At 38.2% G+C, this 18759-nt stretch overlaps 1 protein-coding gene across 4 annotated transcripts in view; it reads left to right on the top strand.

Annotated features, from left to right (window-relative positions):
• exoc2 (exocyst complex component 2) overlaps positions 1 to 18759 on the top strand; it is a 222625-nt gene that overhangs the window by 118318 nt on the left and 85548 nt on the right. For all 4 annotated transcript variants that reach the window (XM_052016796.1, XM_052016798.1, XM_052016799.1 and 1 more), the window contains exon 12: positions 16382 to 16507. In XM_052016796.1, the coding sequence (XP_051872756.1) occupies positions 16382 to 16507 (126 nt within the window). The remainder of the gene's footprint in view (positions 1 to 16381; positions 16508 to 18759) is intronic.

The following is an 18759-nucleotide window of genomic DNA, read 5'->3' as shown; positions in this document are numbered from 1 at the left end:
CAGGACCCTTCTGTGCAACGTCGCAACAGGTCAGCCCTGCCCTATAGTTCCTGCAGCCTGGTGAAAATGCGTTTTCGACTCGGTGCATGGGTTGGCACACCCATCCATCAGATCAACTGTCCGACTAGTCGCCAGCAAGTTTGTCTGGCACGGCCTGCGCAAACAGGTCAGTGAGTGGGCCAAGATTTGTCTACACTGCCAGACATCAAAAATCCAATGACACACCAAGGTCCCGCCACAGCAGTTGGAGCCTACCCGTAGAAGGTTCGACCACATTCACGTCGACCTCATTGGTCCCCTGCCTGTTTCAAGCGGAGCACAGTACCTCCTTACCATCGTGGACCAGTTCACGAGGTGGCCAGAGGCAACCCCTCTTTCAGACATCACGACTGATTCCTGCGCCCGGGCGCTGCTCACAACTTGGGTCTCGCGCTTTGGTGTTCCAGCCCACATCACTTCAGACAAGAGGCACCCAGTTTACTTCCAGCCTATGGTCTGCACTAACGAACATGCTAGGAACACAGCTGCACACCACCACGGCCTAGCACCCTCAGTCAAACAGGTTGGTAGAATGTCTGTGGCCCGCCTGAAAAGTCCTAACTGGGTCGACGAACTTCCTTGGGTCCTGCTTGGCATACGCACTGCCCCCAAGGAGGATGTCCACGCTTCATCAGCTGAACTTGTGTACGGTGCACCCCTGGTCGTCCCAGGGGAGTTCATACCCGCCCTTAGGGGGTAAGAGGAACAACCCGTGGCAATCCTAGGAAGACTGCGCGAGAGGCTCGGCAGCTTGGCACCGATTCCCACTTCACGACATGGTCAGTTCCCATCCTGTGTACCCAAGGAGCTACGAGACTGTAAGTTTGTTTTCGTTCGCAGGGGCACACCACGGGCACCGTTGCAACGACCATACGAGGGGCTGTTCCAGGTTGTCAGAAATAATGGATCCACCTTTATTTTGGACATTGGGGGCAAGGAAGAAGTCTTCATGACGGACCACCTCAAACCGGCCCATTTAGACCTACAACAACCGGTCGAGGTCCCAGCACCGCAACACAGAGGCCGACCACCCAAGCAATGGCTAGCACAGCCCATGAACTTTGGGGACTATATCGCCAGTTCTGGGGGTGGAGGTGGGTTGCATGGCGACTCACCATCCACGCAAGCGAACCAGCTTGGCGGTCGGGTCGCGCGGCGAGGCCCAAGATGGCGCTGGGCCTTTGGGCCTTCATCTTCCCTGAGCAACGGGAGAACCCGCGCGCACGAAAAGTTTTGATGACGTAGCGCGTACGTCATTTCCGTTTTCGGAGGGCGGGAACTGCGCTGCTTAAAAGGCCCGCGCAAGGCAGGTAAATAAATCAGTCTTGTTCTACAGCTTTATTCTCGCATCGTGGTAGCAGCCGCTACAATTTGATGCTTTTATTTTCAGCATTCTGCACGATTGGAAGTGTACTCTAAGCACCATTTTCTCGTTGTTGCCCCTTTACACTCCCCTTTTGATAATTCAATAGATGTATTTGTCTGGATATGTTTTTTTCTTCCCTCTTGCTGATCCATTCTTTCTTGGAATAGAACAGAATGTTGCAAGGAATGTTTATAAATTTAAATTTTACCTATAATGGGCTGAATTTTTCTAAAAGAATCATGACTAAATACACTGCTAATTGTGTACAAATCAGTCAGCAGCTCATAGAAAGGAGGTGCTCCATAAAGTAAGAATTAACATGAAGTTGCTTGCAGTTTTTTAAAATTCTTTCCATCTCTTTGAGAGGCCATCATCTCAAAATCTGATCCACTATGTTTAAAATCTGAAGCAAATAATTTTCTACCCAACAATGAAGCATAGCTGCCATAGTTTTCGCTGTTTGCAACAGATCATTTTACAAAAAAATGTTTTTGACTGATACTGTAACTTTTGGTGTTGTTTATTTCATTATTTGTAACTATTCTTTTAAGTCAGTCAAGTGCTAGGTAACATAATAATATAGTGGATTGTATTTTCTGTGAAAGTGAGACTAAGGTATTAAATGTCAACTCATTCAGAGCATTGTAGCTTTCTGGAAAGCACAGTATGGTATTATTTTGTGACCTGGGCTATGGATCTACTGTATATTTCCATTAGTTTTAAAATTATATTTTCTCATTTGCAAAGATTCATTCACAGAATCTATTATATAGCGCCTTTCACATTGTTAGGATTTCCTAAAGTACTTTGTAGCCATTAAACCTTCCAGTAGAATTCTTCAAGTTCTCTGAACATAAGTCCATTATGACATCACATTTCTTCTACACTAATAATGTCAGGTACCTATAATTGAATGAGCTTAGAAGTCATTTTGCATTCTCTTCTATAAAGTATATTGGAAAGTTTGAAGAAAGATTTTGCAAGAACAAATCAACTTCTGTACGTTTTTTTTCTGCACTCTTTACAAAAAAATTGTTCACTGCAAATTCCAAGAAGGACAAGTGGACAACTGTGCACTGAGGGCAACGTGGCATCTGGGATTCTGGTAAAAGTTTATATGCTCAACTAATGAACCTTTAGGATTGGCTCAGAGAAATAGTGGACAAGAAAATAGTATTATAACAGGTTAGATAAAGGAAAAATAAAGAATTTTGGATAGAAAGGAAGAGGAGATAAAGTAAATATTTTGCCATAAATTCTGATATACTAATCAATTCAAGCACAGGCAAATAAAACAAAGTTCCCTCCCCCTTTTAGTAAATTAGAATGTTTTGATTTGTACAAACAACATTTCTTGGTCTATTTGTGACCCCTTTAGATATTGTAAATAGTTAGCATCACTTAATTATGTTTATGAATTTTCTTTGAGCAGATTGTTCGCAACTTGATAAATAAACTATCTGTTGCATGTAAGGTATGATTTTAGTAGATGAGCTTATTAACAATGAAGGTCTATCTTTTTGAACTCTTGACGTTGAAAAATTTTCCCCTTAAAATACTTTACATTAAATGTGAAAGACCTTTTTGGAGAGTGGGGAGATTTTGGTGCAGTTTGCGCTCTCCATGGCTACTGATCAATAATGTCCTTGTAATTTGCAGGCCATTCTTTTAACTCTTTTAATGCTGACAAGACTCTCTGTGAGAAATAATGTGATGCATATTCTCCTACTTCATTGCATTTTAAAAATATAATTGAAAATTTAATTTGGATTTTGCTAGTTTAAATTTTTGACCAGTTTAAATGAGAAATGACACCATTGATTTTCATTTCTGAATTCATTTGTTAGAAACCACATTGGCTTAGAGCAATTGCCTTGCGTGTAGTTGAGTTATACAAGCCAAAAGGTTCCATATCCAGTACCTGGACTATCTGATCCAAGCCGGGATTATGATAGAGATGTAGTATTTTCTGGGCATGACCTCGGCATATATTAGGAAGAAGAATAGTGGTCCAGGTTTCTGTTGTTGTTATACAATACTTTTTGTTGGATTACATGTGTGAACTAAAGTGAACTCTAGATTTTTTACCATGTTTAAGCAGCTTGTTAAAACTTGCCTGTTACCTTTGACCAAGCCTTTGAAAGAAGATTAACACATTTAGAATTTTATCGCACTAGCGGTTAACAGTTTCATGAAAAGTAGTTTCTTCCACATTTATTCAAAGAGCTTTTTAAATATTTCACATCGGCCATATTACAATTCTGGTACAAACCTCATATTCCGCCTTAGGAGTCTCCAACCTGATGGCTTTAACATCGATTTCTCTAACTTCTGGTAACCCCACCCCTTCTTTTTCTTGCCCCCCCCCCCACTCCTTTGTCTTCCCTTATTCCCATGGTTCCCTTCCCCTGCCTTGATGACCTGCCCATCTCCTCCCCTCCCCCATCCTTTATTCCATGGTCAACTGCCCTCTCTTACCGGATTCCTCTTCTTCACCTCTCAGTTTATTACATCTTCTCCCCCTCCCCCACCCACTACCTTCCCCCTCTCACCTGGACTCGCCTATCACCTGAACTCGCCTATCACCTACCTGCATGTGCTCCTCCCCCTTCCCCCACCTTCTCATTCTGGCTTCTGCCCTCTTCCTTTCCAGTCCTGATGAAGGATCTCGGCCCGAAATGTTGACTGTTTATTTCCCTCCATGGATGCTGCCTGACTTGCTGAGTTCCTCCAACACTTTTTGTGTATTGCTCCAGATACATCCAGCATCTGCAGAATTTCTTGTGTCTCTGTTAGTTAATATATCTGTTTAAGTTATCCCAAATAGTTCGATTTTTTTTCCACTACAATAGCTAACCTTCTCAGTTGATTCAGCAGTACATTTTTCTGGCTATTAAAAGAAAAAATTCTTTCTAAGAAACCATTCTTTGTATACTCAGTTGTCAGTAGCAATATGAAGTCATAAGGTTGAGTTCTTTTTAAATTGGTAGTGGATCTTTGTCTAATTTTTTTATTTGTAGATAACCTTGACAAAAATGATATATTTCATTTAAAGCAGTCAGGAGAATTTGCATATTTTCAAGCAGGCATATTTTAAAAAAGCAGAATGAAAAACGGTGTTTCATTTTTCACCATTGAAATGTGTAATTACTGGTAATGCATTTTAATCAGCATAGATAAGCTGTGCCTTGAGTTAATGGAACAAAGGCTAATATTAACATAAACCCATTGGTGTTTCCTTGCTTAAAGCTCATAATCTGGACCATTCACAATGTTATCACAATCTTTAATCACTTATGTTAGAATTTTCAAAATACCCAAACATTTTCTTAATCATTTCAGTGTAATTCTATGTAATTATCTCATTTTATGTCATAATAGACCTTGTGCAATGCCATAACATCTCCAGGTTAAATCACCACTGCTTGTCATAGTTTTTTTTAGGCTGAATTGTTGTGTATATTAAATGTTTAACAAACCAATTGAAGAATAATAATATAGTGCACTTGGTAATTTGTGTTTATTTCCTAAAATGAAAACTTTAGATGAATATTCTGAGTATCTTTGTGATATCTAAAGTTAGAATTCTGCTATTTGTAGCAGTGGGGAATACATTTGCTTTTCCCATTTTTTTTGTGCATTTGCTAAACAATAAATTTGCTCTGACCTTTTACACTTCTGAAAAATACATTCACACGATCTGTTCCTATTAAGTCTCAAATTATATATCACCTTCAAACTTCTGGACTACTACAACAATTCACAGTGTAATTTTGCTACCGGGAGTACAGGTTAAAATGCCAGTCCATGGGCTGCAGGTTTGACAAACCTGGTGTGTAAGGGTAAAAATTGGAAGGAACAATAGAGGGAAATTCTTCACCAAAAGTATTGAAATTTGAATTGATGATTCTAGTAGCAACATTGCACTTCTTTGCATTTCTGCTTTAAGGTGATTCACAGCTCTTGTCTCAGAGATTTCTGAAGTCTTTGTCAAGGTTTGTAATAAAATCAAGCTTTCAAGTCATTCTATCTCTGGTAAATGAATGACTAAAATTCTCCACTGCTTTCATTGTGTTTCATTGTAATTTTTCAATCACCTGATCATATTAACTCCATTAAGCATTAAACATTCTCTCAGATTTCGTACTTCAATTATTCTCTGAAGGTATTGTCAGAATTGGCTTCACATTTGGACTTTGAAATTGATTTACTTCTAAAAGCCACCAATTAGATGTGAGCTGCTATCAGCAAATTATTTGAAAGCCCACCTCGAAATTCAATAGCTCATGATGTCCAAGGCATCGTTTGCTACTAAAAAAAAATTGCATCCTGAAAATTACATCCTTTGTGCATTTAACATTTATAAAATCAGGTGTGGGTGAGTCCTGAGCTGGAGGGTGTGAAGAGTAGGGCTTCACAATGAAATGAGGAGATGGATTAGTACAGGGGAGGGAGACATAGAAAGATGGTGAGGACGTGACAGGAATCAGGAGAAATTGGGATATGGAGGATGAGATAGGATCATCAAAAGATAAGGGCAAAAGGGTGGAGGAGAATTGCAAATGCCTGCTGAGGATCAGAAGAATTGGGTGAAGTGCTGGGCTGGGAGATAGGTGGTGGGATGGGTCAGCTGTAGGATCAGCCCAAAAGGTTGGAAGAGTTTGGTGGTATGCAGCAGATTAGTTGGGGAAGGATTCAGTGGCAGATTTACAATCCAGGCAGGAGGTCAGGTTAGTGAGGGGAGGGGATGGTCTGACAAGTGTTGCAAGTTACGAGGAGGGGATTGTTGTACCAAGGGCCCAGAGATTTTTGAAAATTGTGCCAAAACTCCCTGCTGTCTCATTCCCTCCCTTGTTACCCATTTATTTTTTATGTGGTACTGAAACCCTAGAAAATTCTTGATAGAAAAGTCAGATCTTAAGTTAGCATGATGGAGATCGGAAGCTTTACTTAGTAAATGGCTCAAATTTGCATTTTACTACATCATGATATCACTAATGGAGGTCATTTAAATTGATATTTTTTGAAGTGAACGCATGGATTCAGCAATGGAGGGAGATTACAGAATCTGAAATAGTCTATAAATACGGCAAGTCGAATAATTGAACTTCATTGAAAGAAATAATGGTAAACCTCTTTAGACCAGCATTGTACTTCTTGCCTATCTGTTCACCTGCAGTGTTAAGAGAAAACAATCTCCAGATTGTGTCTCTGTTGTCATTTGGTGTCAAATTTATGTTTGCTTGTAAATAAGCAATGAGCCTTTAATAAGCACCCAATAACTATTTCTTTATAAAAAATAGTACACTGAAAACAATTAAAATCCCTTTCAGGCATTTGACAACATTCAAGCAATTGAATAAATTTAAACTAACAAATACTTGCCGAGGTTATTTACAGCCACCCCCCTTCCTGTGAAATGAATAGGGAAGGACTTCTTGTGGCAGGTCCATCCTGAGGCACAATTAGCACTCAGGCTCCTGACCATAAGTAGTGGGAAATGTTCACAACTTCCTGCTCCCAGACTGAACTCCAAAAAGAGTCTAATACCAGAGCATAGTTGGCAAAATAAACTGCTGACTACAATTCTGAGACATCCATTGTTGGTGACATCTGCGTGTATATGTCAGCAGTTTTGATGACGTTTTCCTGCAAAACCTGTACCATAATTTAAAAAAAATTAGTTCGGCATTCAACAACTTAATAGTGACTGTGGCTTTTTATACTGAAAGTTTTATTTTTCTCAGTCAAATTATAATTCACTTACGGGAGTAAACGGTATTTGTATGCCCCAGGATTTTTGACAATCAGACATCAAAATATTAAGTACTAATGTTATTAACATTTTTAGTTCTATCTCTGCATGACAACTGAAGAAGGATTTTCAATCTTTCTATTGTAATACAATAATTAATAACCTCAACAGGTGTTATAATTTACTAATATTGTTTAAAGTTGCATACACTGAATGTGCTTTAGTCAAGTTTTCAAAAATTTAAACAATTGTGCGATATGCTTAGTTCTTAAGTATACCTACCATTGTAAGTATTAAACTATTTAAACAAGAAACATGATTGGAAAGTTAGCTGAAATAATTGTTGCAATTTCAGGCATTACCTATATTTTTTAATTACAGATTTATTTAATACTTTTTCTGACTTGCAGTATAAAGACAACATATAAAAATTGTGAAATTCCTCTTAAGTGAGTGGAAACTCTGTCATTATGCAATTTACGTTAACCTATCTATAAATCCAACAGATGCCATGATCTAATTGTATGCATTTTTGCTTCATGTCTGTTGATCCATTGCATTCAATGGCATTGTACAATCAGTTTTCCTGTTTTCACTTCAAGCTTATCATGTAAACCAAATTATGATAAAGATCAGATGTGCAGCAGGGATCCCATACTTTTACTAAATATGCATCTTAATTTAGAGCTCAGTCAAGTTTATTGGTGTGGCATTTCAATTTTGCAGATTCCTTATCCACAAGGCATTGTTAGTTAGGGCTGCTGAACAAATGACTATTATTTTAAATCAAATCTTTCAGGCTCAAACTGACAAAAACTGTTTCAATTTCTGTTTGCTAAAGCCACAAAAAAAGGGACAGTTTTCGTACCATCTACGTAAGGATGACGTTCCTTCATATACAAATAAAAAAAACATTGTTATTCTCAATTCCTGGGTAATAGTCATGTAAATCAATAAGCTGCTAATCTCAAGAATAAGAAAATTAATACAGACCTGTTTTCATGAGGAAAGACACATTGGTTTTTAATCAGTGAAGCAAAGAAACAGGAAGATGCAAACCTTTTCAAATTGTGCAGCATAAGATTACGTTTATTACGCCAATATTTTAGCCAAAAGATATTTTAATTTAGGGGTTGGTGAAACAACAGTCGTGCGTGAGAACAATTGGCAGACAGAAGCAGTGATTGATGGCACCGTTTCAGTATTTCATACTAAGTATATGGTTCATCTTCCAATAAATAAGCTTCCATTGTTAAATTTAATAACAGCAACAGTATCGCTTTCAAAGGTGACTTTATAATTTATCATGCTAGCAACTGGTTTTCAATATGCTGTGCTTACTGTACCTTTGAAAGAAGCTTCATGCAGTTGAGAAGCAGTTATGTCACATTCTCTTACCTTCAGCACATTACAAAAGTATTCACATTGAAGAGATGTGACATTTAGTTTCAGCTTCTGAAGTTTCAAATCTTACATGTCCTATCTTCACTGGAATTCTTATAATATTGTCTTTGTTTGACTCTTTTACAAGTAGTCATATAACAATTACCAATGATTAAGGTAACAAAATAAATATGCAAAAAATATGTATTGGAATGAACAATGAATTTGTTAAGTGTAATGCTTTAAATATTCTGAATTCATTTGTTGGAAGTAGAAACATATGAAGTATTTGAGTGAAAGTAATCAAACTAGAACGTCCTCCATTGAAAGTTATCTGATCAGCTATCTTACCTAACTGCTAATAATTTCCTCTTGAACTGTTGAATTGGTTTTACAAATATTCAAGACTCTTCTGTCTTGTTTACTTCAAGGAAACAGCCTCACACTTCATTTTTACCTGAGAAATAGGTGATTCCTGTTAAATGCACATTTTTTTGCGTCAGAACAACAATTTTAAAAAAGCATCTGATTTTCTTGGAGGTTGACACATGTTATCTTTGAATGGAACAAATTAATATTTTTTAAATATGTTCACAAAATATGTGAGTTTTAAGTATACTAAAATATGAAGATAGTGGAATTCTAGGCTCCACTATCTTCACATTTTAGTATACTTAAATCTCACATTTTTTGTGAAACTATTTTAAAACAAAATATTGATGTGTTCCTTTCCAAGATAACGTGTCAAGCCTCGAATTTGGTGCATTGTTGATGAAATGCTTTTCTTTGAGTATAGATCATGAAAGTTAGAAAAACTAAATATTTGAGCAATATTGCTTAGGTAAGCCTGGTCACATTTTAAACTATTACATGTTTGTTGAAGTAATGTTTTTTGTGTGAAACGTGATAAGAATTAGGAAAAAGAGTAAATGTAGCCATGAAGTGTTTATTAAATACATTTATGTTTGCTGAATGGAAGAAAAGAAATTTTTAAAGGTCGTATGCTTCCTTGTTTCATTGTCTAAGCAGATTGGTATGGTAATAACCAAGCATTTGATAAAAAATCAGTCTCTTCTATTGGCATTTTGCATTGAGGCAGACTCAAGCAATTGCCTGTTTGGCCAATGTAGAGCTGTGGGTGGTCGAGACACGGCACAGGCAGCAAGACACCATGTACAGGAAAGAATTTTCAAAGGTGTTTAGGGTGGTAAGGAAGTCTGTAACCTTTTGTGGGTCAGAAGAAATTTGGATCTCTTGTTCCAGCACCGATGGTGTAAGTATGTTGCTTTTCTGATGCTGGCGCACATCATAAGGAAATTGAGAGTGGCATTAGAAAGCACTGCAGGCAATGTTAAGTCAACACATTTCAAATGCATTTGTAGCAGCTGGGATAAATTCTCCTTTAGGCATTTCATTGCATTTGCAGTGTTTCAGCGCTACCTTGTGGTTAACCTTGGGTTAAAGTCATGTTCTGATAATTTGTTCCAGATGTTTATTAATCCTTAGGGTAACTTGGGTTGTTGTGGTTCCCTATGGCTGGTTCAAGTTGGTAATATTATATAATGTAATCAAAAACTATTCCATATTAAACAATTCTTAAAATAGTGCAAATTATTGCTGTGGTATTCTGTGAAACAGGAGAGCATTTTTAAAGTGGTGCTATCCACGTCTAAAATACAAAATTCAGTTTAGAACCACACAATGCAGGTAACACAGGTTTGTTAAATGCAACAGCTGGGGCATTTTTTTGTCATGCTTTTTTTATTCAGCTTCTCAGATCAAAAGTTGTATGCAAATATTATCTACTAGATGTTCATTCCTTTAGAGCCATGAAATATAAACACATAGAAATGCATTCATTTTTTCTGTTAATGTTTAAAATATTTCCCCTGAGATAGATTGGAGACATGGTTTTTTTGTTAGTCTATGAGAAATAACTCAAAGCCAATATTCATGATCTGTTCTTGAAATCTTGGAGGATCACCTTCTGAGCAACTGTAATGCAAGTCTCTTTTCCTCTTGCTGTTCTGTTGACTGCAGATTCTTTTCCTTCTGCACCCTCCCTCCCTCCCCTCATACTTTACACCTTTTAGTCTTTGATCTTAACTGCAAATTTCCAGAATGTTTTTCCACTTGTTCCTTCCAAAAGTGTACGTTATGTTCCATGTATTACTCTTCTACAGACTGAGCAAATCCTTATTATTCTTGTTTATTTTTTTTGCAGAAAGAGTTACTCTTGAATGGTACCCTTTATGTTAATTGCCTGGAATTTGGTGGCAAACGTTCCTTCAGCAAGGAGGCCCTTTGGATGTTATGTTCCAACAACCCTCCATCCCCCACCCCTCGTCCCCCTTTTTCTCTCAATACCTCTATTAGCATTCTGGCTCTATTTGATTTGTTTCAATTCACATACTTCATTGATGTGTTCCTGATAGATATAATAGTTTTTCTATCCACTTAGATCACAATACCACAGCCTCACAGCCTAAATTTGTGCTGTGGCTTATGCATCCTGTAAATTTTAAACATGATTCTGTTTCAATACATTCTTTACAGTTATTGTTATTTCACACTTAACTGACCATCGTGCTTTTCTTCTTGACTTAACACTATCTTAATACAGAGTTTAAAAAGTGTTCCACATCCTTTAACAAGCTTTACAAGACTTCCATTGCAGCAACAATATCGAAAGACCAGGAAACATCAGGAGGCTTCTACATTTTAAGTATTTTGCTATTTGTTCAAGCTCTCTTATGCATTCTGAGCTATTGCACAAATTCTTTAGCGCTGACACAGTAAAGGAAATTGTTATTAAGATAAGTTGTTTGCACATTATCCATTATGTCACGAACCAGCAACAAAAGAAACACACTGAGCATGATTTAGTGTTAAAAACTATTTTATTAATCACTACTTATAATACGTAAAATAAAAGTAAAAATATTAGTATGTTAGAATTCAAAAATGTTAAACCTCGAACGTTAACCCCAAAACTAAACTCTTCGTGTGTGTGTGTGTGTGTGTGTGTGTGTGTGTGGCAAAGTCCAAAACTCCCAGTTCCGGAATGGTTCTTAAAGTTCAGTTCCACAAGCCATAAGGTGAAACATGAGCAAGGGCTTCTTCAACAACCACCGTTGTCTGAAGATAAGACGTAGACGTAGAGAAACATAGAGAGAGTACATAGGAAATCCAAATGTTCCACGATGGAACCCAAACGACACTTCAGTGTTTACTCGGTAGTGACTTCCTCACCCCAAAAAGCATCCGAATCGTGGTCGTCCACACACAAATACCTGTTTCCTTCTACAGGTCAGCAACAAAGTGAACTCCACCGGATTACTTCCAACTTCCATACATGGATTTCAGTGGCAAACACAGTTATTGTTTCTCATCCATCGATAGAGAAAACAAGCAGGCTGGTGTCTCTCTCCCTTCTCTTTCTCTCTCTCCTTCTAACTTCTTCAACAACGTCATTACGTCCTTTATCTTCTGTTGACTTAAGCACGCCCCACACACACATACACACACACTCTCTATCTTAAAGGGACTTTCACTGAGTCCATAACACCTCCCACCTAAAAAAAAATTTTTCCCAAGAAAAATTTAACCGCGCATACAGTTAGTAATGTTAATAATTATCATGCTACACAACTACAGATTATCAGATTAGTACAGATATATGTTTCCCATTTAACATCGGGAAAGACAATCAGCAATCACATTATCTTTGCCTTTAATGTGAGTTATCATGAGATCAAACTCTTGCAAAATTAAACTCCAGTTTAACAGCCTTCTGTTCTTGTTTTTGACTCGGCTCAGAAACACCAATGGGTTATGATCTGTATATACAGTCAATGGTTTCTGAGTGGTGCAAACATATACACTGAAATGTTGCAAGGCTAAAACAAGTGACAGTAATTCTTTCTCTATGGTGGAATAATTCTTTTGATGCTCATTAAATTTCTTTGAAAAGTAAGCTACAGGATGGTCAATATCATCAAGGTCACCCTTCTGCAATAACACAGCTCCTGCAGCTTCATCACTGGCATCTACTGCTAATGAAAATGGCTTTTCAAAGTCAGGTGTTTTGAGCACACGATGGTAGCATAAAATGGCGTTCAGCTTCTCAAATGCTTCTTGACAAGAATCTGTCCAAACAAACTTTACTCCCTTCTTCAGAAGATTAGTTAGGGGAAGAGCAATATCAGCAAAATTTTTACAAAATTTTCAGTAATATCCAACCATTCCCAAAAATCTTCTAACAGTCCTTGTACCTGTGGGAATAGGGAACTCAGATATTGCTTGAACTTTTGCCTGAACAGGAGCTTGCTTGCCTTGACCTACAACATAACCAAGATACGTCACAGTGGCATGGCCAAATTCACTTTTAGCCAAGTTAACTGTAAGGTTAGCCTTGGAAAGTCTTTCAAACAACCTTTCTAACGCAGAGATGTGATCTTCCCAAGTATCATTCCCAGTCACTAAGTCGTCAATGTAGGCATCTGTATGTTTTAACCCATGAATCACTGAATTAATCATTCTTTGAAATGTTGCCGGAGCATTTTTCATTCCAAATGGCAAAACATTGTATTCATACAATCCAGAAGGGGTTACAAAGGCTGAAATCTCCCTTCCTCTATCTGTTAATGGAACACACCAGTACCCTTTTAATAGAAGAAATTTTGCCTTTCCCACTCTATCTATGCAATCATCCACCCTAGGAATAGGGTAAGCATCTGACTTTGTTACAGCATTCACTTTCCTGTAATCTGTGCAAAATCTAACAGTTCCATCAGGTTTAGGTACAATAACACAGGGCGAACTCCAATTTGAAGTAGAATGTCTAATAATATCATTTTCCAACATGTATTTTATTTCCTGATCAACAAGTTTACTTTTTTCCACATTCATTCGATATGGGTGTTGTTTGATTGGTTTTGCATCCCCAACATCAACATCATGGGTAATTATCGATGTTCTGTTTGGAACATCTGGGAACAGATTTTTAAATTTTAAAATTAATTCTCTCATCTGTTGTTTTTGTGAAACTTGTAAATGGTCCAACTTCGTTTCAAGGTTCTCCATGATATTTTGGTTTTTTTAGTTTTGATGGAACAATATTTGGTCTAAATTGGCCTTCCTCAACATCAACATCAGGCATTCTAGAAACAACCTTTACATCATCCACCAAGGCCACAACTGAATCCCTCTCATAATAAGGTTTTAGCATGTTTACATGTCAGATGGTAGGTAAATCAAAAACCCCCTGTGGCTCCGTTGAAACCAATTCCTGCTTTTGGTGAACCCTTTTCGAAGGTAATTGTGGACTGTGTTGGCCCCTTACCAAAGTCTAAGACTGGAAATCAGTATTTGTTAACCATCGTGTGTGCCACTTCTAGATTTCCAGAGGCAATACCCCTTAGAAATATTAAGGCCAAGACGGTGTCAAAGGCTCTTTTAAAATTTTTTACCTTGTTTGGTTTGCCAAAAGAAATCCAATCTGATCAAGGTAGTAATTTTATGTCAAAAATTTTTCAACAAATAGTCTATGAGCTGGGAGCAAAGCAGATTGTATCACCTGTATATCACCCAGAATCTCAAGGAGCTCTGGAGAGGTTTCATTCTACTCTCAAAAATATGCTGAAGACTTATTGCTTTGAAAACACAAAGGATTGGGACGAAGGTATTCATTTACTTTTGTTTGCCGTTAGAGATTCAATCCAAGAGTCAAGAGGAGTTAGTCCGTTTGAGCTTGTATTTGGACATAGGGTGAGAGGACCTTTGGAGTTGTTGAGAGAGCAATGGGTTAATGAAGAAGTGCACTTGAGTCTGTTGGACTATGTCCAAAAGTTTAAAACTCGGTTGGAGAGAGTCTGCCAGCTAGCGAGAGAGAATTTGAAAACCAGCCAGATAAGAATGAAGACATATTTTGATAGACGTGCTCGGCCTAGGACATTCGCAGTGGGACAAAAGGTGTTGGTATTTTTCCCTAGCCAAAATAATCCCTTGCAATCTCGTTTTTCTGGACCATATGTTATTGAATCTCGAGTGACTGATTTAACATATATAATCAAAACACCAGATAGACGCAAGAAAACACAGAGAGAGTACATAGGAAATCCAAATGTTCCACGATGGAACCCAAACGACACTTCAGTGTTTACTCGGTAGTGACTTCCTCACCCCGAAAAGCATCCGAATCGTGGTCGTCCACACACAAGTACCTGTTTCCTTCTACAGGTCAGCAACAAAGTGAACTCCACCGGATTACTTCCAACTTCCATACATGGATTTCAGTGGCAAACACAGTTATTGTTTCTCATCCATCGATAGAGAAAACAAGCAGGCTGGTGTCTCTCTCCCTTCTCTCTCTCTCTCTCTCTCTCTCCCCTTCTAACTTCTTCAACAACGTCATTACATCCTTTATCTTCTGTTGACGTAAGCACGCCCCACACACACATACACACACACTGTCTATCTTAAAGGGACTTTCACTGAGTCCGTAACAATTACTTGATATTATATTCTGTCTTGGTAGTTAGAAATAATTGTATGGGATAAAATATTACTCGGTGCTTTAAGATTACAACATAAATGATAGCAAAATAGAGATTTTGTGCTCAAATGATCAATATAGCTGATAAGTTGAATGAGCGAATTGACTGCAAGGGGTGTAGACTGTAATCCGTAGCCCCATGTTAAAACAAGTGCAGATATTTTTCTCCTTTATTTCTCTTTCACCTTTTTCTTTGGTGTGTCCTTCTCCAGAAATCAGTCTGGATGTAGATGAACTGGTTGCCTGCTGATTGTTTTCTCAAGTACCCATCATTTGTGTGTGAACCTGACAGGGTTCAGACCCTTATAGGAAGCATTGATGTTGAACTTCGTCTTGCCCTACCCTAACCCAACATCTACACGTGTACCTGTTTAGAGCAATTGGCTTAGTGGTAGAATGCCACTGATTAGATATGGGGATGAGTGATTCAGATTACAAAGTATTTAGGAACACTTCGATGGCAGTTTGTTCACATTAGTGATTGCAAAATTATAAATGTTGCAATAAATTCCCTCCCAAGGCTTCCTCGGAGGGACAACTATGTTCCACAGTGTTACTAATACAAAGGCAGATTTTGAAAATGTATTTGTGGTTTTAATTTAAGAAACAGATACAATAGGGTTGCTATTTTAATTTGAAAAATATGTAAAATAAATGGAAAAGCATCTTCTAATGAAGTGTTGCATCATTGTGGCAAATGTATTTTGGCATAGGTATCATGACCATATTGCATTTCTCCTTAATTTGCATTTTCATTCATTCAAGCCAAATCTCTTTAATTTAGGAAAAATACCCAAAATGTTTATGATTTTCCTTTGTCATATGTGGGATTTTAGCTCCCACGCTTCAGATCATCAGGTAGTTATATGAGATTATACTAGGAAGCTTTGCCTGTTTATTTTGAAATCTATGGAGAAGGGGCTTATTTTTATTGTTCTTCTGGAATGCGCAACTATTTTCATATTTCATTTAGCACATTCTTGTATTACATTTTACTGTAAGGTAATATGTGCTTTGAAACTACAACTAAGTTATGGCATTCACACTGCTCAGAATTTTGAAAATGGATTGCTATCTCTGAATAACAACTATTAGAATAACTTGTGGCTTTCTAATTGACTACTGTTTTAACACAAGTAAATGTTGTGCAGGCTCAATAATCGATAATTGTGAGACCTTGGGGGAAAAAAAATGTGTATATCTATATATATTACATAAATACCATTATAGCTGAAACTTGCATAAAACAGCAGCATATTGATTATTCTGTTTGTTTGCTTAGGTGCAACAGTTCTCCATAGCCCAATGCTGGATTTGGACAGTGATGTACGGCCTTCTCCCATTAGTCGCTTGAGTCAAACCACGTCAGTGAAAAGGGCCAGCAGTTTTCAATCTTCTCGTGATGATTGTAAGAACTGTAGAGCACACACATTAGTGTTTAGTTGGGGACATCAGAGAAAATTAATGCTTGATGGATGATTTGTACAAAGTTAAAAATATATTGATAGACCTACTACATGGCTTTGCCATGACGTCAAAACAGCCAAAGGCTTCAGCACAAACCATTGTATAATGCTTCTGAGGGCAAATCCACAAAACAGTCCATGTGTGCAAGTAGCAAAGCCTTGTCAACATTCAGACATGTTGACACGATAAAAATGCCAGGTAATGTACATCTCCAGCATGAGTGTCTCATCACAAAATCTAGATATTCAGTGGCATTACTGTCACACCGTCTTCTACCATCAGCATCCTAGTGGTCAACATAGACCAGAAACTCAGTTGGACAAACTACATAAATACTGTGGCATTAAGAGCAAATTAGAGACTGAGTATTATTCAGTGAGTGACTCAATTCCTGACACCGTAAAGCCTCTCTACCATTTACAAGCCACAAGTCAAAAATGCATGGCTGACTCCCCTCTTGCCGAGATGAGTGCAGCTCAAACAATACTCAAGAAACTTGACAGCATCCTGGACAAAGCAGAAAACCTGATTGCTACCCCATCCGCCACCCTAAACTGTCATTTGCTCCACTGTCGGTCCATCATAATCAGCCAGCATTATCAAAGACCCCACCCCCCCAGGACATTCTCTCTTCTCCCCTCTCCCATCAGGCAGAAGATACAAAAGCATGAAAACACCACCAGGATCAAGGACAGCTTCTATCCCACTGTTATGACTATTGAATGGTTCCCTAGTATGATAAGATGGACTCTTGACCTCACAGTCTAGCTCATTATGACCTTGCACCTTATTGTCTACCTGCATTGCGCTTTCTCTGTAGCTGTGACACTTTACTCTGCATTCTGTATTTTACCTTGTACTACCTCAATGCACTGTGTAATGAAATGATCTGTATGAATGGTATGCAAGACAAGTTTTTCACTGTACCTTGGTACAAGTGACAATAATAAACCTATTCCAATTCATGGCTGCAGTGTGCACCATCTACAAATTACATTGTAGTTACTCACCTGGATTATTTCAACAGCACCTTGCAAACGTCTACCTCCGTGATGGACAGGAGCATGCAATCACCACCATTCTACCTCTTCTACCTATCACCTCTCAGTTTCTTGCATCACTCCCGTTTGTCACCCTTTCCCCTCTCACCTGGACTTGCCTATCACCTGCCAGCTTGTGCTCCTCCCCCTCCCCTGACCTTTTTATTCTGGCTTCTTCCCTCTTCCTTTCCAGTCCTGATGAAGGGTCTCGACCCGAAATGTCAACTGTTTATTTCCCAGCATAGATGCTGCCTGACCCTCTGAGTTCCTCCAGCATTTTGTGTGTGTTGAACCACCACAATTCATTGTTTTCCCCACAAGTCACTTGCACACCTTCCTGACTTGCCCTTGGAACAAGCTGTTTGTTCCAACATGGTCTTCAGCACAGTTTGGTACTGGGATCCCAGCTGCTGACCCAGAACAGCATTGAGGCCTTTGCAATGCAGACAGCTGACTACATTCATAGAGCATTGAAACAAATTTAAGTAACATAAGATTCACTACTTACTTTTCTACTGCAGCTGATTTCTGCCATTTATTTGAGTCAGGACAGTTGTGTTTGCATCAGGGCCAACCGGGCATAGGCTCAGCTGAGTTGCTTGCAGAAAATCACACTACCCTGTCAGAGTGCACATGGAGTCCACCAGAACACCACTTGGGCAGTTCAGGTTGTGTTAGTGCTGAAATCCAGGACTTCCTCAGTGATACTTGGGTAAATCCTGGCATTAGTGCTGGCATTAGGGCTTAAGATCTGTCCCATTTTTTCTTGCTTTAGTGTTACAAGCAGGAAGCCAACTTCAACATTTATTCATTTTGCAGGATTTTCAAGGCTAAATAGTTCAATCATGGTTGTTTGCAGTATGTCATGAGAAATGAATGGTCTTGCCACTTAAGAGACAGTGAGAAATGTGCTATACTTTTATTTTTAATAATTTTATTATTAAAATTTCCTTTCATTTTGCATTAATTTTCTTTTGGTCTTCTTTGCTGTAGAACTACACAGTGCGAAGGAGATCTCTGAATAATTCTAACATCTATGGTAGCTTTGAAGAGTAATTGAACAGAAAATTTATTTAATTCTACAAATAACTAAATTTATTCTTGATTATAATTTGATGTAAAGCTATGACACGGTAAAAAAACAAATTTATGT

The sequence above is a fragment of the Pristis pectinata genome, chromosome 5 (assembly GCF_009764475.1).
Source record: "Pristis pectinata isolate sPriPec2 chromosome 5, sPriPec2.1.pri, whole genome shotgun sequence".
Taxonomy (NCBI): domain Eukaryota; kingdom Metazoa; phylum Chordata; class Chondrichthyes; order Rhinopristiformes; family Pristidae; genus Pristis; species Pristis pectinata.
The sequence above is the reverse complement of the archived record's forward strand: the minus strand, read 5'-3'. Positions and strand labels throughout refer to the sequence as shown.